At 37.6% G+C, this 22,102-nt stretch overlaps 2 protein-coding genes across 2 annotated transcripts in view; both read right to left on the bottom strand.

Annotated features, from left to right (window-relative positions):
* Window positions 1–5,863: 5,863 nt before the first annotated feature.
* LOC135796723 (uncharacterized) lies at window positions 5,864–10,681 on the bottom strand. The gene is given in 5 exon segments (XM_065308852.1): window positions 5,864–7,849; window positions 7,852–9,538; window positions 9,600–10,209; window positions 10,264–10,443; window positions 10,506–10,681. Coding segments are annotated over 4 exon segments (4,200 nt in total). The 5' UTR covers window positions 10,378–10,443; window positions 10,506–10,681; the 3' UTR covers window positions 5,864–6,060.
* Window positions 10,682–11,375: 694 nt separating this feature from the next.
* Glut4EF (Glucose transporter 4 enhancer factor) overlaps window positions 11,376–22,102 on the bottom strand; it is a 28,471-nt gene continuing 17,744 nt past the window's right edge. The window contains exons 4-6 of the mRNA XM_065308851.1: window positions 21,126–21,313; window positions 14,852–14,943; window positions 11,376–14,566 (exon numbers count right to left, since the gene is read on the bottom strand). Of these exons, the coding sequence (XP_065164923.1) occupies window positions 14,173–14,566; window positions 14,852–14,943; window positions 21,126–21,313 (674 nt within the window). The 3' untranslated portion in view covers window positions 11,376–14,172. The remainder of the gene's footprint in view (window positions 14,567–14,851; window positions 14,944–21,125; window positions 21,314–22,102) is intronic.

The following is a 22,102-nucleotide window of genomic DNA, read 5'->3' as shown; positions in this document are numbered from 1 at the left end:
GAGTCTCTTTCACACAGACAAATAAATCAAGACAACCATAGTTGTTTTATGTTTATATATTTGGTTAATAGGTGAGGAAAATTAGGAAATGTGATTGGACCTAATACGACCCTGCCTGCACACGGACTCAAAAACGCGGTACTAATATTCGCGGTGACTTCTGAAAGCGGAAAATTGATTAAGTTTACACAAATATATCAAATAATGTAAATATATAACATAATTATCATTCACACGCTAAAGGGTTGGTGGATAGGATTCTTAATTCTATCGCGAGATTTTAGTTGACCTGCCTTTTTCCCTGCCTAACAACATACTTAACTAAGATCACAGACCGTTGTAAAAATGTTTGTTATCGTTTTTAATAATATAATGCTCGCGACCGCGTTTGACGATCTGTGATAGGAGGTGGCGAAACGGTTTTCGCCGCGGTATAACCAACTTGAGTTTAATAAGCCTTGTGACCCGTGCACCGCCAGTGGGCAACGGGCTTTTGGTACCATGTGCAAGCACATCGTCCAAAATTTAACACACATACACAAATATAAATACAATCAATGAAATCAGTGAATTCATTCATACAATAATAAAAAATAGGGTTTCATTCATCAGTCTACACATTCACACATTGCAAACGAACGCGAAGTTTTACGACCGCGAATTATGATGAATCAAATGATTGGTGTTCTGCCGTGGTTGGCAGTGATGCGCGCCTGAAAAAACCGAGTAGCAAACGCGAAAACCGCGAATGGATTGAATGCGTTAAGTTGAGTTGATTGAAAGGACATTTTCTTCCTTTTTTGGTCGCGCCTGGAAAACACGAATTACAAATCGCGAAAATCACGAATAAAACGTACGGATTTACCGGAGTATCCCGACTTCTAAAGAAATTAAAACGATAATCGGAATTATGTTGTCACGTTGTTTGGAATTCTCCTTCCTTGTGTATCGCGCCTGAAAACCCGAATTGCAAATCGCGAAAACAAATCGCATTTTCCGAGATAAACGGCGAGTTCATTTATGATGATTTTGTATGCACGTGCATTTGTTTGCGCATAAAGATACAAGACAGCCAGTTTGGTGTCAGGTGTACTCACCCCCCTTGAAGACATCCGGCGATTCTAGCAATGCTGGGTGGACTATCCCTGTACCAAGGACATAGCCCCGAGTGTGTCTCCCCTTCGGCTGTCACATACGCAGCAAAATGCTTTGCGCATCCGCCAGTCAGGGGCACTCGTGACTACCCTCCGGTCCAAGTCATCACCACGACTTACCTTCATCCGGCTCCTAGAAACTGGGATCCTACGTCAGAGTTTCTCAGGAGGATGCGTCGAAAATTTTCCAATCTTGTGTCCAAAACGCTGGTAGGTTGCTTGAAGTGGTCTGGGTCCCCCTCTCGTCCCTCATGGGTTTGGAATGTCTCTCGGAATGGATTTCGATAGTTTCGGATTTGTACTCGCGTCACGCACTCGGATTTCTATGTCGGTATTCGGAAAAGTCTTTGAGTTATGTCACAATCGGTAGTTGTCCAGGAATTTGACTGGTCATCACTGAAACTGTTGAATTAAACCGCGTCGCGACCCGCACTCGGTACTCAGAATCGGTATACGGAAAAGTCTATAAATTATGTTATGTTGTTCTCATGGCACGGACCTCCATCGGTAGTTGTCCAGGGATTTGACTGGTCATCAGTGAAAGTGTTAAATTAAACCGCGGCGCGACCCGCACGCACTCGATGAGTATTTCGTTACACCTCTCCAGGTCATCGCGAGTTACGTTACGTGCTGTGAATATAAATATAGATTAGCAAGAATATTTAGGAAGAACTAGGTAATATGTTTCTTTGAATTGAAAAAAAAAACAGGAACATAAATTAAAGTGACTAAAATTTGAAATAAAAAATGTATCTAAAAGAACTTAATTTGATTTATGTCTCCGTTATTGAAAAAGTAATTCGTGATAATAATTTTTATGATATTTTTAATTAATTGTACGTGATATGAATTACCCTTATATTTTTGAGTTTACCTGTTACACCACTACGCTAAACATCTACTAACACGAAGGCGCCAACACAATAAAATAGAACAAAACAATACTTGAAACCTCAAACGACAAATACCTAAACATTAAAGAAAACATACAATTTTGCAAACACAAAATAATCCATTACACTCAATACACGACACAATATTCCATCCCCTCTAAAAACTACACCTACAACTACATCTATTAATCTCAATATTAGTCCCCTAATACTCAACTTCCTTACTTAACTACATATGATACAAAATATTTAGTCTCTGATAATGCCCTCAAACATGTACTAAACATGTAAACTTAAAGACATAAGTGTAAATCTTATCACGAATAATTAATCAAAAATATCATAAAAAAATATGTGTGAAATTTAATTTTGAACTGAGAATTCAGTAAGCAAATTAATTTAGAATTGAAAAATGTGTGAAATTGTCATTATTCAAGTTTTTTAGATGCAAGAGTTTAAAATCTTTCGAATATCGGAAGTAATAAAAATAATAAAGAGTAAACGGTTAAGAAGTGGTGAGACATATTAGTACAAACAAGAAATACATAAACCGAAAACGAACGCGCCCGAGTTACAAATAAATGCCAAGTAAATTGAATATATACCTGCAAGACAAGCAGAAAGAACAATTAGCAAAAGTGAATTTTATAAAAATATCGAAGTTCTTTTTTTTTTACTGTACCTAAGATTTGGTTTTCGCGCATTTCACTTCTCACTTTATTTCGAATTTTACGAGTGACAATTTGTGTCAAAACATGACTAAAAATTCGCGACGCGGGTGCCGTTAGAAATAGAATTTGAACAAAATAACATAACGCTTCAAAAGTAAACCGACTTTTAAAGCAATTATAAGCAATTTTCAAACCTGTTCCCATTTTTGGAATAAAATGGAAAATACTTAGGCCCTCATGGTTTGGTCATCTCATCAGATCGGGTCACAGGGTCCTATAATTAAAGGAAATGTGATATGTAATAATAGTATGAGAAATCACAAAGAAATATAAAATGTGATAAAAACGAAAAATAAATAAAATAAATAGAAACACTCACTACAATATTTATCACAAAACGCGACGACTCTTGCCGAAATGTAAAAATCTTAAAATCAAAACAACAACACCGCGCGACGTTCTTTTATTTTACTTATTCTGCACTATTGGCACTATTCTGCCGCGAAGAAGAATTCACCGATAGAAGAATGTGTAAAGTAAACAAACAACTGATAAGACGGCCGCGCACACTCTGCGGCGGAGGTGAAACTGCGGTCCCCCCGTCACGTACGCACTATATTTTCGGGTATGCAAAACCAAATTACTCGAATTTACGGAAAAAGTATTAAATTCACGAAAAATCTAATTAGAATTAATTAATGTACGCGATTCGCTTTACAAAATGAGCTATGTTCGTGGTTTCTACCGTTAAAATTGCGTTTCTTTCGCGGCGATAAGCAAACCCCTATCTAATACCATGTAAAAAAACACGATGCATGCAAATTTTTATAAATCTTAAATATTTTAAGTTAATTTGAAAAAAATTAATATATAATGCAAGTGACTCACTTGTGATGGTAATGTGCAATGATTTTCAAATGGTAACGACACTTTTCTGCAGATTTTGTGAATTTTCTGCAATTTTTTAGCGGAGCTGCACGCTGCAACGAACGTTGGAACACGACTGATACTCTTGAGTGTGAGATGCGCGAGATTAAGCAGTGTTGCCCCGTCTTACCCCGCAACCCCGACATGCACGCGAAGAACATCAGGTGATATGACGTAGGCATTGATAAACCCGAATTCGAAGAGTCACGTACGCACGATGATTTTTGGTGCATGCAAAACCAAATTACTCGAATTACGCAAAAACTGCAATATTCATGAAAAATCCAATTAGAATTAAATGATCAACGCGATTTGCTCTTCAAAATGAGCTTGGTTCGTGGTTCCTAACGTTAAAATTATGTTTCTTTCGCGGCGATAAGCAAACCCCTATCTTACACCATATTAAAAAAAACTGCTGCATGCATATTTTTATAAATCTTAAATATTATACGTTTTTTCGAAGAAATATTAATATATAATGCAAGAGACTCACTTGTGATGGTACTATGCAATGATTAGCACTTGGTAACTCGACTTTTCTGCAGATTTTGTGAATTTTCAGCCATCTCTTAACGGAGCTGCACGCTGCATCGAATGTTGGGACCCGACTGATACTCTTGAGTGTGCGATGCGCGAGATTAAGCAGTGTTGCCCTGCCTCTCACCCCGCACCCCGACATGCGCGCGAAGAACATCAGGTGATATGACGTAGGCATTGATAAACCCGAATTCGCAAAGGCACGTACGCACGATGATTTTTGGTGCATGCAAAACCGAATTACTCGAATTTACGCAAAAAGTTAAAATTTTAAGAAAAATCTAATTAGAATTAATTGATGTACGCGCTTCGTTCTACAAAATGAGCTGGGTTCGTGATTCCTAACGTTAAAATTGCGTTTCTGTCGCGGCGATAAGCAAACCCCTATCTAACACCATATAAAAAAAACTGCTGCATGCAAATTTTTACAAATCTTAAATATTATACGTTTTTTCGTAGAAATATGAATATATAATGCAAGGGACTCACTTGTGATGGTAATGTGCAATGATTTTCGCATGGTAACGACACTTTTCTGCAGATTTTGTGAATTTTCAGCGATCTCTTAACGGAGCTGCACGCTGCATCGAACGTTGGAACACGACTGATACTCTTGAGTGTGCGATGCGCGAGATTAAGCAGTGTTGCCCCGTCTTACCCCGCACCCCGACATGCGCGCGAAGAACATCAGGTGATATGACGTAGGCATTGATAAACCCGAATTCGAAAAGGTGTAAACAACCCAAAATACAGACATTCAATTCAATGTATTCTTTATCACTTTCTAACGCGTCTTAAATACACGTCGCAAGTCTTTGTTACCAACTATAATTCGCTGCAAAAATAAGAATGCTTATGAAATTGTAATTAAAAATATTACACTTAATTTAATTTTAGAAATTTGTATTAACGATCAAAGCGCAATTTAAATAAAAATAAAATATTGCAAGATTTGCAAATGTAAAATCAGCTGGATTGAAAAACTTTGGATGAACTGCTCAGCTGTTTGATGCAACGAATGCAACTCAAAAGATTTAAATTAAATAGTGAACAGCTGTAAAAGTTGTCGATTTTTTATATCAATTTTATTAAAATCAATATTTTGCGTGCACAAAATGCACGCTCGACTATCAAATCAATTTCAATGCCGCATTTACCATTCAAATTCACACGGACATGGATGTACACACACTACTACTATCAAACAATCTCATTGCTGTAAACAAACTTGTGCTGAGACATCACCTAATTTAATTTATTGCAAATAGTGCATCCTAGAGTCATCTAGGATTCATTTAGAATGTTGAGATCACAAAAACTCGTTTGTTGATATCAGTTTTATGCATGTTTGTACAGGTAAGAATTGAATGTTGATGTTTCTAGAATATATGCTTCGTTTTGAGTACAATATTATTTACATTGTGAACAAAATTAAATAAATCCAACGTAATTTAATTCTCATCTCTTATTTTTATCCCAATTCATCGTTTATTTTTATTATTTTAGTTGTAGTTTAATTTAAAACGCACAATAAATTTTATGTAATCAACTATACTAAAATTACTGTTGTGAAAATTGAAAATTCTGATTACTTTAGCAATTCTTTATAAAATAAGACATTCAAATCATGGAAATTCAAGGGATAGGAAAAAATAAAAGGTGAATTCGCAGATTTATAAAATTTCTTGTTATGATATGACGTTTCCTTCATTTAATAAACAATCATAGTAAAAAAGTCATACAAGACTACTAACTATTAAAAAAAACAAAGCCTCAAACCATCAATAGATCAATTGCGTCAATAGAATTAAAATCATTAAAATTTCTTACAGTACAATTACATTACGTATGCAACAATCAATTTTACAAATTCATCAGTCAACTATCGCTATCATGGTGAACCGAGTGTGAAGGCAACGTGTGAAACGTGTGTTGACTCGAATCAAAACCCGGCGATTTATCCGAATTATCCTTCCTTCCTCCTCGCTGCCCACTCCCAACTGGAGAAATTTCACTTTCCCCGCTATTAAACAACTTATGACTGGGCTGACTTTTTGAACTATTCGTCGTTTGTACTGGCGTCGAGGTGCGCTGAAGTCTGGATGCATCATGTATAGAAGCATTCGTCTTCTCCGTCGATGTAGACACATTCTTACTGACCAAATAACTAAACTTCTTCTGATCAATATCAATCGATGAAGTAGAACTGGACGAATTATTATTAGCCGCGTTCATTATCTTCAGAGTATTAATCGCCCAATCTAAACCGAGTGTTTTAAGCATTGATTCAACCGATTCGTTAGATTTTTCACTGGCAGGCGAGTCTAAATTCGTATCAGAAGTCTTTTTGGTGATAATTTGCTTCCTTGAAGTCGAAGCTTGTGATTTAGTGGGAGATCTTTGAGTTTGTAATCGTTTTTGGGGGCTTGCTGATTTGCGACTTGATGGACTTTTGGATAAACGTGAATTTTCAGCTTCAGGAATGGCGGATAACTCATGAATTACATCATTAAACCGTAAAGCGTTATTTGTCACCGGAGGTTTCTTACCATTAGATCTTGTGGATGTTGAAGCAGTCATCAAGCTAGGTTGTGGTTGAAATTTGGGTAATTTTGGAATATCAAGCATTGGTTTAAAACTCACAGATTTCTCAGGACTTTTTGGTTTTTCCATGCGTTCAGGAGATTTACTTCTTTGAGCTTGCAATTCTACATCTACTAATTTCATATAACGCTCAACAATATCCCGGTCTAAATCCGGATGTTTCTCTGAAAGTTGTAACAAATTCGCAAAATCATTTGGGTCTTTAGTAACTGGCGCATGTGACTTAGCGCCATCTTGCACATCAAGCAATTGTCGATCTAACTGCTTCTGTTCTGGACTTGACAAATCCGAATCTTGATTTTGCGGTAAATTCAAATACGAAGTCAAATTATTACTCTTATTAATTGCCTCAATCTTCTCATCGCAAGGACTTAAAATTTCCTTCTTTTCCATTCGAACTTTATCAATCATCGCTGTTAAATTATTGATTCTCGCTTGGCATAGGTCAGCCCATTGCGCAAAATGATCCACAACGGGAGCATTATTCATCGACGGTGTTTGAGTATAATGTTCAAGTGATAATCCAGTATTCACGGGTGTATTACTACGTGATTGTCTACTTTGTGAACTTTGCGTACCTTGCGTAGTAGAAGATCCAACTGAATTACTTCTTGTCCGTGAATGACTTGACGTGGATTGTATGCTTACAAAACTCCGAAAATCTCCCGGTGTTAAATTAAAATACTTCAACAATGTTGTTAATTTTTCTATATGTGTTGAATCATTATGATTGGTTTGTTTATTCGCAGTTTGAGTACGTGGTGGACGATTCGATTGTATATTGATTATGCTTGAAGATGGCGTTGCAACTTCACTAATCGAAGAAACATTCGCTGCTAAGAGATTCAATTTACCTTTGGATACCTCCAACATTTTGTTTATATAACTGAGTAATGTATTATCTATCGGTGGAGGAAAGTTGGACAACGTTTCTTTCTGTTTCTCACCAGGTGCTTGCAGATTATAATCCGGTGGGCTATAATAAGAAGTACTCGAAGTTATTTCATCTGGATTTCTAACGGAACTCACAGAGAAATGTTGTTTCCAGCTATTGTTTTTCACTCGGTTGTTTTGGGGATATTTTGTTTAATATTCTCGACTTTCCGAGGAGTTTTCTTCGGTGATTCAGATCTAGACCGTTTTGGACTTATACTACCTTCACTATCATCAGATTTCGAATGATTTGTTTTCCTAGACTTTCCCGTTTCTAAATTTAACGTCTCCTCAACTTTTCTTCTATCTTCATGAGTATTTTCCTTGTTACTTGGCTTTTTTTCTACAGAATGCGCTGCGCAATCACGAATTTTAATTAAAATCTCACACAGTTTATCGTGGCTCTTACAAGAACAAACATTATTACAAATGTTTGGATCCTGCGCTGTTTTTGGCTGTTTCGGAGGCGGTTCTGCATCGGATTCTGTATTACACGAAGCTGTATTACTTACTTTCGGGCTGGTCTGCGTGCTGGTATTTTGTAAAATCAAAACTTGTTTCGGTACTTTTCGCATTACATCACTTCCGGCTTGTTTTCTAGGTTCAGTCTGAATATTTTTGTCGTTTTTTGAGTGCGTACGTGCGACAAAGTCTAAATCATCAATAAAATTATAAAAATTGCTATCTTGTGGTAAATCTTTACATTCTTTCAACAATTCTTCTTTCTGACTGCGTAATTTTTTTAATAAATTTAATAAATTGCTTGTTTCCGGTGACGCATTTGTGGAAGTTTCAACGGTTGTTTTCTTCCAAGTGCCAATTGGTTTTATAGACTTTTGAGGTGTTTTCGGTGTTTTATTAGGCGATTTCGCACGAGAAGATGGTGCAGCACGTGATGAAATAGAAGGAATAGTTATTGTAGTTGTTGGTGCAAGTTTTTCAAACGCACGTTCCATTTTTTCCTGCCGTAACTTCTCATGTTCCTTTTTTCTAGACTCAGACATGTGTAATTTATCTTTAGATGGATTTAAATTTGCAATTCGTCCTTGTTTTTGCAAAAGCGGTAATCTTTTCATCAATTTTTCATAATCTTTGTGAATATTCTCCTTCTCCAGCGCTTTTCTACCTCGCATATCGGCCATCTTCGCACGTTCATCCGCCATTTTGCTAAATTCACTAGTATGCCTACGTGAAGGACCAGCTTCAAGATCTGAATAAGCCAACTCATCGTCTTGTATGCGGTGTACATGCGTAGTATCCGTAATATAATGATGACCAAACCGATTATTACGATCGTAACTTCTAACTCGTCGATATTCTTTAGAATTACCAGAACTCACATCTCTTTGAGAATATTGCGGGGCATAACTCTCCGGGGCAAGCCTCACACTTGGTTTCGAGGGAATTTCAAAATTTTGAGCCTGATTGCCTTCAGTATTCGAACAAACTTTTAAACTTGGCACACAGACAGGTCTACCCGTATTAACTTGCGAGCATGCGCATGCGTGAGCGAATGGATTCGCGTGTTTTACACAAATAGGACATGTTACCACTTCCTCGCGCGTTTCCGGTGGTATTGAAACACCTTGCTGAGTTGACGATGAATAGTTTTTAACTCTATTTGTAATATTTTCTTTGTTTTCGTGATTTGATTCGTGGAATTCGAAGTTGCTGGCTGAAGAATTAGAAGCTTCCGGTATGTCACTCATTGGTGCCGTCACCAGATGGCGACTTCGTATCCTATCGGTAATGCGGGTGTCTGTTGGTACATCCAAAGATACAATTGAAACGCGACTTGTATCTTCATGTCTAAATCGTTCTAAATTTAAAAATAAGACAAATAACATTAGTAAAAACATTTAACAATATTTAAAACTTACTTGTTGGGCTTCTTGTTACAACACTTTCCGATCTTTGATAACTTGTAGTCTCAATTGGTTCAATTACTTTTTCTTCTGTATTGGAACTTTGTTCTTTGCATTCTGGCACAGCAGATTCAACATCATTTTTATCAGGTACAACTTTACTAGTGCTTTCATCAATGTTAAAACTTCCCTTTGTAACCTTCTTTTTTTTTGGAGTTTTATGAGCTGACTGTGACACAATCATTGCTGCTCTGGCATTCTCCACTTCCCTAGCAAACTGTTTAGCCTGTCTTGGTATAGCTTTCTGCAAACTTTGTTCATTCTTCTTTACTTGTAGCATCTCCTGTGCACTTCTGCCTCTTCTTGAAGCCATTTCTTCATTGATTATCTTCTGCCTTTCAATCTGCTGTATTTCTTCAATTTCACTAATCTGTGCCCCTGCATGGCCAATCCCAATGTCTTTAACATTATCCTCATACACATTTTGTAATTGTAGTAATTTTTTATTCTGCCATTCTTTTAATTTAGCATTATTTTGCTTTTCAAAGTTTGTCTGCTGTTTATTCTTGACTTTTTTCACATTGTTTCTTACAGCTGCAGCAAAATCTTTTGACTGCTGTCTCACCTACAAAAATTTTACAGTAAAAGCGTAAAACTTAAAGAAAAAATTAACAAATACCTGCTGCAGGCGCATTTTTCTTCTCTTGTCAACATCTTGTTGCAAATCAGTGGTGATTAATTTGCCTCTATGGATCTTAATTGGATTGCCAGTGACTGTTACATTGATTGACATATTTCCACGCGCTCGTCGTGAAGGCAATGAACTTCCAACTTGTCCCAATTGATCAATTATTCATTTCTAATGGGGGGCAATCAAGTATGTATATTGTGATGCATATTCACTTTCTAATCAACACTTACGTTTAAACTGGTGTAAAACACATAAAAATTATAAATAAACACGATATAGTTTATAACCAATTGATAAAACTTAATAATAACGGCGTGTTCTTTAAAAATACGGCTTTTAAAAGCAAAACAACGTCAAAATAACTTATTAGAGGGTTATGTTTGTAACGAACATTTACCTTGACGCATCACGTTCAAATCTCTAGTTCTTTACATATCCAACAGGGGGCGCTAGCAGTATCAAAAGTAAATAAGAACTAATATACTGTGGGAATAAAAATACGCATAAAAGTGAAATTGAAACAATAATGAATTCGAAATTAAAAATGAAACTACAGAGTAATGTTATTAAATATATGTATTTCCTTTCATTCATTAAATCGTAATTTGCTTAAATCTTAGACATCTCTTCATTGTAATATACTTTCTTTTGCTGTGTTTACGTTAGTTTTCACATTTATAATTATCAGAAATAAATGAGTACACAAAGCGATAGCGTACTGAATCATTTTCGCCAATTGAAAACCCGATGGCCATTGATATCGTCGCTCAATGCCTCAACGTGTGTGTTTCGATATAAAAGATCTCTAAAATATCATCGGGGACTTAACTAGGCATAAATTCTAGAAACATTCGTAACATATGGTATACACAAGAGTATAATCATGTACATATTGTGTCTGCTTAATGTTTACTCGTCGCTTTACATAATTATTTAATAGTTCATTCTTTTGTGCAGGTGACGAACTTAAAATTACGAATTTTATTTTCACTGGTAGCAAACGCGGCAGGTCGAGCGCTTTATTCATTTATTTGTCATGCGACAATCAAAAAACACGAAAAAAATCGAAAGGAAGAAGAAATCAACACCAAGTAAACGAGTATAATTAAATAACATATCTTTATAAAATACTTTCAAATTGTTTGTCTGTTATAACATATTCATATTTATCTTACATAGATGATATCATTAATATAAACGAAATATATTCCATATGGTAATAATCTACCTTACTGTGTATCTGAATATAACTTTTATCGATTAGTTAATCCTAGTTAGAATTCTATCATACCTTGATTGAGATAATATAAATAAAACAGAACGAAATGAAAGACTAAGAGGTAATGAAACATGAAACTTGAGTAAACGTCACACAATTAACTAAATAACTTAATGTAAACACAAAAAAAAGAATTCAACTACAATCAACTATACAATCTACATATAAATAATTTCTTAAATTGCAAATTATCATAAAACAGATACGCAATTATATAACAATATACATTCAAAAAACGTAATGGTAAATCAATAAATTTAATACAATTAGTTGTGTAAATCGCGCTGCTGATAATAAATGATATATATAAATTAATCGAAAGAGGTGCGAATTAATGTTTTTCTCTTGCTTGCATGGTAGTGGTTTCGTCATTGCAGTTGTTGATCGTCTTAAAAATTAATTAGTTATGGTAATGTGTAGCTTTAATTCACTTTAGCCTATAGCATATTTATTTTATTGCATTAGATTAAATGTTTTGTGTAAATATTTGGTTGGTTTATTTTTGGATTTAGTACAGATACTTTTTTTTCATCGCTTGCTTGTGTTCCATTGCACTTTCTTTCCGCCAGCAGCAATTGAATTGACAACAAAATGGACACACACACACACACGCACATCATGTTTCTATAAGTTATTAGAGAGTGATTAACACTATGGCCAAACAATCTGTATGTATATTAAATATGGCATAACAAACGCATCTCGTTTACAAATTTTCGTTTCGTTTCAGTCAGCAAATTGCATCTCTTTGCCCGCATCAGTCATCATCATCATATTATCGGCGTAGTATGTATATAGGCGTCCATTTTGTTTCATTATCGCCAAATCTATCGTTAAACAGTTACTAGATTATTATTCGTAGACAGATAATGTTGTTGTGTGTTGTGTGTATGTTAAACTTTGCAACCCGCTGTTATCGCCATTATATCGATATTTGATGTATCGCTTAAAACTTCAAAAATCACTCCTCGCGCTATCCAATATACATAAATACGAAACCTACATATTCTCAATGTTATTATAGTCTAAACATTTTGATATTTAGTTGTTTTTGTTTCTTTTCCACCACACATCACGGCCTAGTCTTAAAATACTGGTTTTTACCAATGGAGTTTTTTTTACAAATGTACGTTTACTATTGTTCTCCACGTTGAATGTTTAGCTAAAAGGTGCAGAAGTTACAGATCTCTATCTCGAAACAAGTGAAGTTGTGTGATGTTCGTCATCGTTTGCTTCGCAATGCGCGCGGCACCTGTTGCTTTCTCTCAGTGTCAAGACTGTTAGACATTTATATGTATAGATTTAACGTTAGACGACAATTTTATTAGCAATAAACACTTATAAATTGATCATGTAGTAGTTTATGACGAGTGCGCATTTGGTTGCATAAACTCTCTCTCTCTCAGGTTATGTACAGCATGTACAAGATGTAACACGAAAAGTTTATATTTATATATATAGATATAGATGTTTTGAGTTGGAAAGTACGACTTGAGTTATTCATCCAATCGTTTTTCTACATCTTTCGTCATTTATTATACACGTTATTAATTAATATCTTATAACCACCGTAGATTTAAATCATCTCTTATATTTTATGTATAATATATGTATATATAGATCGTTTTTATTTTCATCGTACGAATTAAATATTAATAATTAAAAATATTGTACTCTTATTACGTTTCTGAGATCTAAAACATGGTAATATGTATATAATAAGGTAAAATATGTTGTAAATATATATCTCTATATGTATATAATGATGAAAATCAGTTTGTGTGCACGAAAGAATAAAAATAAAAATTGTTTCGCGATTTATGCATATCTCTCTATATATATATATGTAATATTCATTTTACAACTACATTCACGACACGTTGTCTACGTACTTGTCGATTTAAACGGATGTTGCAGCAAAAGCTGGCGAAACTACTCGTTTGGTTTCTTGTTTTGCGTCTCGTTTTCGATTTAATTTAATATCGGTAGTAGAAAATTTTGTTCTTGGCAGTTTTTCGCAAAGTCAGTTGATATTCTCTCGAATTCACGCAAATTTTCCCATATTTCGCAAGCGTTTACATCATTTAGAAAGATTCCGTTACGGTTTGCGATGGCGCTGAGCATCGCCATGCCGGTTTACACTACCGCCATCTGGCGGCGCATCATCTCTTACTCGTAGTATCGACATTACAGCTTTTTTTTTCATATAACATTATCTTAAATTCCTGTAAAACTTTAACATTAATATTCTCGCGTAATTCGCGCATATTCTCTCTCTTGTTTTCGGTTAAATATTATTGTTTTTGTTTTACGACTAGCAACGATTGTGTTTGTGACGGTGCGACTTGGGCACAAATGGAATAATAATCAGTTCGTTATGTATCCAACCAACCAACCACACTCTGTCCCATCTGATCAGTACGAAATCGATCTCACGTTATATGTATGTATATATATACTCGACGGTTTTACGGTGTAGATAACTGTCCATCGCGTCCGTTCTGATTCTCCACGCAGCACGACGGCGGCTGGACGATGAGTATGCGAATGGCAGTCTTTTGCTGGAGGTGATCCATGCTTCTAAGTAGAGTCGGCGCGCGCGGCGGCCGATGGGCGACTCAGTCGCCGAAGCGGGTGCACGCCTTCTTCCACTTGCACTGCGTGCACCACTGCTCGCGATGCTCCATGCCGTACACTTTACGGCACTTCTTATTCTCGCCACGGACACGACGCGGCGAGACGGGCATCTTGGGGCTGTGGGGACGCGGAGAAAGCTTCATCAGCTTATGGGGTGATTGAGGGATGGCGATTGGACCGGAATAGATCTGTTGGCGGTAGGTGCCGACGATCTGCCGCTGGTACTCGGGGTCTTCGTGTGGTGGACGCGCCATGTCACGATGTGACAACGTCGGTTGTGGTTGCATTATCATCATTGGGGGCGGTGCCGGTGGTAATTTGGTCATTTCCTCCACATCACAATAGTAGAACTCTTCTTCTTCCTCTTCCGCAGCTCTAAACACACACAAAACATAAAATATATAAAAATTTTGTTAGGTTTTTTACTACTGCAGGTAATTTGTAGTTGTGGGGTCCATACGTTATTATTGGCAAAACTATTTTCGTTGCTTGGCGTGTCTAACTAGCGGTGTGCTACGAATAATACCGTTCGATACAAGGTTGCCGACTGGCCTTGGTATTCGCCATCAATACAACGTCTACGTATGCTTTTATTATTATCCACTGGCAAGCCTTTCATTTCGTATGTAGTATGGCGGCCATTTTGTATAGAAAACTTACTTGAGATGTTCGGCGCGAATGTGCTCCTTCATGTGTTCTTCTACTTGTGTCATGAAACTGCAGTTCCTCCATGTGCACTGGAGAGATACCGGCTGTAACAGAAAACAAAAAAAAACAAAAATTAATTAAAACGCAAAATATTTCTTTTCTGTTGTGAAGATCTCCCCAAAGCAAAAAGGGAATCAGCTGTTCGTTGTTTTGATGCCGTTTCTCTCTTACACGCTACGCTGCAGAAGAAACAAGTTCCCCAGCGTATTCCCCCGCGTGTGTTGCCTAGCACCCGCGACCAGTTTACGACCGGTGGAGTATTGAACTTTCCCTTTTCACCATCCTCCACAACCCCTCACAACATTCGTGTGCGTACATCCCGGGCATATTTCTCGAAAAAAGCCAAGAATGCGCGCGGCGCGCGGGAATAACTAGTTGCGTTTTGATCGGGAGGAGAGAACTCACTCGTCCGCTCGAGCGGCGGCTACCTGTTGAATCTACAAAAGTTCATTGTACTGCGTGCTGCTGCTGCTCTTATAAAACGATTCCTATGCATGTGCTGGTGTCGCGTCGACGTTGAATCAAAGAAAAAAAACCTAGGTTTACGTTTAGACACACCTGCTAATGCAGTAATGTCTCCCCTAGCGACCTGGTCTTAAGTCTCTACCTGAGAGTAGACATCGTCATCTCATCCCTGACCGTGGTGTGTGTATGTTGGGTTCAAGGCAGCGAATGAATTTTTTTTTGTGGAAAAACTAGTACGACGTAATATAAGAGCTTGATACTGAACTGCAGAATAAAAGTCTGCATCGTGCACTCCTCCTGCCGGGCAAGATGCGCCACCACTGCGCGCCGGGTGAGCTTTGGTGTGTGCGTGCAGGCATTAAAAGTACGCCGTGCACGATGTAAACATTGGGGGCAACGTCCTCGCAACAGCAACAACTGCAGCCGTGCAGCCGCGGCAACATGCTTCTTCATAGTTTCACGCCAACAACACTACTCTTCGCACACAGAGTGGGTATAGATATGCGGTGTGGTCTAGTAGTCTGGGAACACATTTTCTCCGCTTTTAAACTGCGCGGCACTCCAGAGCGATATTGAGATGAAATGTAAATCGGAGCAAAAATTTGTTTGCATTCGGTCGATGCGCTCTCGCATGTTCGCATGTTGGCGAGTTGTCATGGCGACGTCCATCGCATCGCACGTTCCTTTGTTTACGTGAGAGCTATCGATCTGGCCGTGAGCTGGTGCGAGCAAGACCGACGATTACGTTCGTGCCCCTCAAAAACAGTTCTTCAGCGCGTTCGCAACACCACACAGCATTGACCTAAAACACACAACCGTGTGCGCTACCAAGAGAGTATTCTGTATTCTCTTTGTTATCATCTCCACCTACAACTACAACATTTCGACTACCCCGTGGATTTTTATGGCGATTGGATATAAGTACGAAGAAGCGCGGAAATTGTGAACAACAACAAAAATAGAAGAAGAAGGGACAAACACATGCGCCGGCAACTCGGCGCGTTTACCTTTACGTTAACTCTTCGAACGTCGGCGCTACGAAGTCGCTTGGCGTCGCGTTGTTCATTGTTCTCTATTATTATAGCGTATACGCGGCACCGTGGCATTATGTCGAGGAAAAACAAAAACACATGCACGTCCGTTCATGCGCATTTACATTTTCACCACAACATCCCGATTACAGAATTATAGATAGTTATTTGATTATAACTCCGGAACGAAACAAGATACAATCAATATCCTTCTAATAATAGATTCAGAATTAAATTCTACATCTAATACAATTTATTTTATAAAAATTAGTTAAATATTTTAAAAGTTATAAACAAAAATCAAAAATTTTTAGAAAAAAAAATTAGTTTTCATCAAATATTTACTATTTTTTTAAGTTTAAATAAAAATAAGGAAACATATTAGATGGAGAATTTAATTCTCTATTAACTGCAAGAAAGATCATAACTCTATCTTAATTACTTTCCAAGTTATTTGCAATTAACCGTCAAAAACAGCAATTTCTATGTGTTTGGACCGCTATCCTACACTTCATGCTCTCTCTACTCCAAACGGAATTATGAAACAAATGAAAAACCGCCGAAAAGAATGTAAACACAGTAGACAAAAGAATAAACAGTAGTCGATTATAAATATGATAATGCAGTCCGGCGTCGGAGGTTATTGACATGTGCTTCTTTGTTTCAAACTCCAAGCGAATCCAATACATATTTAACGTAATTACGTTGACACCAGGCGCAAAACGCGCACTTTTCCCCAGCATTTGATAATGCACATTCCGGGATATACGAGTAATTTCCGATTTTGTAATTGAACGACCCGCGGTCACGCAATAGAATTTTTCCCCGCGCCGGGGAACAAAGAAACTGACTTTGAAGGATTTCCCATCGGCGGCGAGGAGTGAGAAATCCAGCCCCCCGCGAGAGACCTAGAATCTCCGGCTTGTGCGCTCGTAGGCCACGGTCGTGTTTAGCTAGTTGTCCTTGTCGGCAGTGGCGGCGCTGGCGAAGTAGGGCATGACGTCACGAACATGGCCGGTCGGGGCCGCTGTTACGCTCGTGTTGCCACCCCCTGCTTGACGCGCGCTTCTACCCTCTATCTCGGCGATCAATATGTTTATATACAAACGGCAGCGACCGCCACGTGCATGGCCCCGCGATGCTCCTATCCTTGCACCCGCCGCTCACTTCCGCACTCCACGCGAGTTCTCTTTGTCCTTGGTTGCGGCAAGGACTATTTATATCGCGCTATCATTCATAATTCACACAATTTTTTTAAAATCACTTAAAATAATATTATATCATAATATTTTGTTTTTTTTTGTGTGCGGTAACATTTCACCGCGATCCAATTGGACCTGGTCTAGAATGCTTCGATATTTATAAACGCGCGCGCGAAATCAAACAACATGCCGCCATTTTGAGGTTTCGAAGAGATAACCTTAAACCGCTACTACTAGTAAGGGAATAAATATTGACAAAAGTCTAGACTTATTAGCCAGACCTACATTCATTATCTGACACGCTGGAAAACAACACAATCAATGCGTGGAATCGGTGTTATCGCCGCACGAAAAATCAAGTTGAGCATGATTAATGGCCTGCTGCGGTCGCGCGCCGGCGAAGTTTATTGAACTTGACCGAACCTTTTCCGCACCTACTAGATATACAACACACACTACACATCGGCAAAGCAAGCAGGCGGAGCACAGCGCGCGTATTTTCCGCGTTCTTCAATTATTCAATTAATAATAGAGCGAAATAATTGCGGTGAAGACATCTCAATCCGAAACCAACATGGCAGGCCTATCATAAAGTGTGCTTAACTACATTAGCTGATACATTATTTCAGTGTATCGAACAATGGTGCGCATGTCAATGACTCGACGTCATGCGATTCACGAAATCATTTTCCATCACTCACTTTGGCTTTGGTGGAAATACGCGGCCACTGAACTAAAATGCAAAATTTATCGAGAAAAGTGCGCTGGCAAATTACGGGGAATCAAAGAGCGCGCAGCACGCGAGCGTATCAACAAACGCTAAACATCCCCCGTACGGAAAATTGATTATTTAATATTCACGTTAAGTTTCTACGAAATAAACGTTCTAGAAGCTGGAAAATTGCACAATATTGCGTCTAAAATACAAAACATAACTTCGAACTTAGGAAATTCTTATGTTTCTTATGATAGGAGAATGAAATACCGGTATTTTGCTCAAATACCGGTATTAAAATCGGTATACCGGTATTTTCGTTTTCAAATACTGGTAACAATATCGGTATTTCTCAAATACCGATATATTTTTTTCAAATACCGGTTTTTTTTTATCAAATACCGGTATTTTTTCTTCCAAACACCGATAATTATCAACACAAAATTATATTCAACAAAACATATTTTTACAAATACCGGTATTAACAAAAACCAATATTTTATATCTAAAAAACACTAAAATACCGGTATTGAACATAAAATTGACATCCCTAGCACATGCTAGTGAAGATTTTCATTCCGGAGGTTAACGAACCTCCACGCCTTGTGCGAGTCTTGACGAATTTAATTTCGGGCAAACCGAGCTTTAGTCATCATCGCACACACAGGTTAAAAAAATAAAACGAAGGAATGTGATACAGATACTGACGTCATCGTGTGACAATCGGTCGCATGCAACACACAATGCACGTGTCGCACGTTTCCACCGCATTAAAGCGTCCATTACAAAAAGAATAGCATTCACGTGTGTATCACGCGTGCGCTGATTGATTTATCGGCGAGTAATTCGTATTTGCATCACAGTTATATTATACTGCGCGCGCGCGCGCCCAAGAGACTCAAGGTTAATGCTTTGTTTACGATTTGCGATGCGTAGGCTACGTTTGCATACATCGACAGCATCCAACTGAGTAATATTTCATCAGGCGTTGTGGTTATGTAACAGTTTCGCCAACATAACCTAAAAATGGTGTGATTAACGCGTGAAAACGAACAATGTCATTGTTCTAATTTCAACCAAACTAATGAACAAACCAAGCAGCTACAAAAGAATAAAATAGTTTCACTTTCAACTACTTCTATAAGTTGATTTCTCTTTCTATTATTCACTCATGGATATAACAATGGCGGCGTGTTCAAATGTTTCGCATTTCTGGCAAAAGAACTAATTGATTGTTTCATTGCAGTGTGCGCTCACTGGTTACGTAGGATTCAATAAAAGGCGTTGGACGATGTTTTGTTTGGCATTGCGATTCGCGTGGAGCGGCGCGTTTCGGCCTTGACTCGTCGTTCGTCGTCCACACGTTGCGTCCGAAACGCACACACAAACACACACACAACTACCTAGTATAGAGAACATAAAGCGGCGCATGCGTGCTGCGCTCGGCGGCGGTTCGAGAGTTGTGCAGTGCGGCAGCGGTGGCATTGAAGGCAGCGACTGCATCGGCCAAACTCGGACCGGTCCCGTGTGCCACTATGCATCTATACAACCAAACACACACACGCACACATAGGCAACCCGCCGCAGCGGCGAAATCAGGACGTACACGTGCGGCGTTTTTCTTATTATTATTACTGCATGCATTTGCGTGCAAACATTTCGCGTTTGAAACAATTGCTTGCACAATATATTGATAAATTTAAATATGCGTTTAAAATTCGTCATTAAAGCAGGAACAACCGTAAGTGGCTTGTACAAGGTCATGCACATTCCCAAATTAATTTAAAACGCCGCTATGCGCCGCCACGCAATGCCAAGCAAACGCGTTTTGTTGCCAGGCGAAAGAGCAAGGCAACAGCAAGCCCTCGACAACAATTGCAAGGCTAACTAACGCGAAATGTTGTAGTAGTTTTTCAAAGTCCGTTAGGTTTTTATAGCGTATCCGCCATTTTATGACATAATTGCGAATGGCGGTAATAATTCGCACAAACCTAACCTAGCGCAACATATTGTTCCTGTTTGGGCAGTCAGCAACGGCAAAAAATATTATAATATATAAAAAACTAACGAAATATTTGCATAAATGTGCGAACATCGAGGTCGCGTTAATGTTTTATGCAAATCATGTTTACTTTTGTAATTTAAAGCAAAAAATCCGTTATTTCTTTAAATTTACTCAAAAAAAAATTTTGTAAACATAATACAACAAAATAGAAAGGAATCTATAATTTGACATGATTGCAAAACATTACTTTCACTCAAACAGTTAAAGATTCATAGATTTCGCATTTTATTATTCTCGAAATAATTAAATAAGTGGCCGGCAGTTAAAAACAAGTTTTTATTCTTTATGTGACTACCGCTCCCGAAAAAAACGTGAATATAATATTTATATTCGTATTTATGTAAATGCGAGTGAATGTAATATAATGTTAATATTGTATTAGTGACAATGTTGCATCACAACCGCGACCGACGACCAATTAAAGCTCCACACTCGAGTGCATTTTCGAAAGTGTTTCTCGCGCTGCTGATTGGCGCGCGAAAATATGATGAAAATTCAATAATTGAATGATTCTCATCCGTGGCCGAACGAAAAAGAGAAATTTTATTTATATGTCGCCGAGAATGTCTATATCTAGCAGCTGCGCAGCCAGTGACCTTCACACAAGCCCCGAATTTTTGATTATCGAGCTTTAAATGTCAATAATAAACAACAAACAGACAAAACGCTTTCGCTTTTACGAGTGTAGCACCTCTATCTAACAACAGGAGTCAATATTTATAAATAAAAATTTTGAAAATGTTTTTACCTTTTTCTTTCGTGGCATATCCTCAGGATAATCCAAGACAATGCCTTCGTCCGATCCAGAGCTGGAGGATAACGGTACAGATGGATATCCAGTCTCGCTGGGTGATGGAGATGGTGACAAACGGAAGGACGAGGAGGCGCTGCTGCTGCTGCCTGGGGATGTACCAGCCCAAGACATGTCTGTAACATCTGGAACAATAAAAATATTTTTTGTTAGTTACAACGTTTATTACTCAAGAACGCTTGGACGGATTTTGATTATTTATGATTTTTTGGATTTGTCTTGGTTCAGAATAAGATAATAACCATTAAAATATAAGAAATTATTATTAAAAAGGTGTTAAATAAGGGATGAAAGTTGATATTGCAATTTAATGGTAGTTATAGTTAAATATTTCAAGATGGCGTTGAAGTTAATTATTACCATTTTTCATGTTTTTTAAATAAAGAAAGTATAAATTAACTAAATTTTTACTAAAAACTGCACCAGTTTATAATAAAATTAAACTAGATTGAATATTAAAGCAATTTTATGCAATTGCACAATATTCTTGCATTGTCAAACAATTATGCAACTCAAATCTATGCCGATATCGCAATTGCATTGCTTTAATGCTATTTTACTTATTATTTGATTGTGCGCATGCGCCAGTTGTGCACATTCATGACCCAGTAGCCTAATAAAACCAAATTATCGAAATCTAGTTTAAACATGCGCGCAATATAATTACTTTTCATTTCAAAAAACCATCAAAAGAAATAAATTTGTTTACTTCCTAACCTACAAATATAAATACCGCGCAAAAAAAATATAAAACATATTCGCCGCGCTTCGATTTCACAACGACCGACAATGTTTATTGCGCGTTTACGTACTCGCATTCGTATACAAATCAAATTTGTTTGTTATAATAGTGTCTAGACGTTCATTACCTACTCGTACAAGAGCAGAGCACAACATTCACACATTCAGATTTG

Source organism: Atheta coriaria, unplaced genomic scaffold, assembly GCF_025399875.1.
Source record: "Atheta coriaria isolate IRGN ID8LTWV9N9 unplaced genomic scaffold, Caltech_Dcor_3.1 hic_scaffold_7_pilon, whole genome shotgun sequence".
Classification (NCBI taxonomy): Eukaryota; Metazoa; Arthropoda; class Insecta; order Coleoptera; family Staphylinidae; genus Dalotia; species Dalotia coriaria.
Note: the sequence above shows the minus strand (reverse complement) of the source record. Positions and strands in the feature narration are given on the sequence as shown.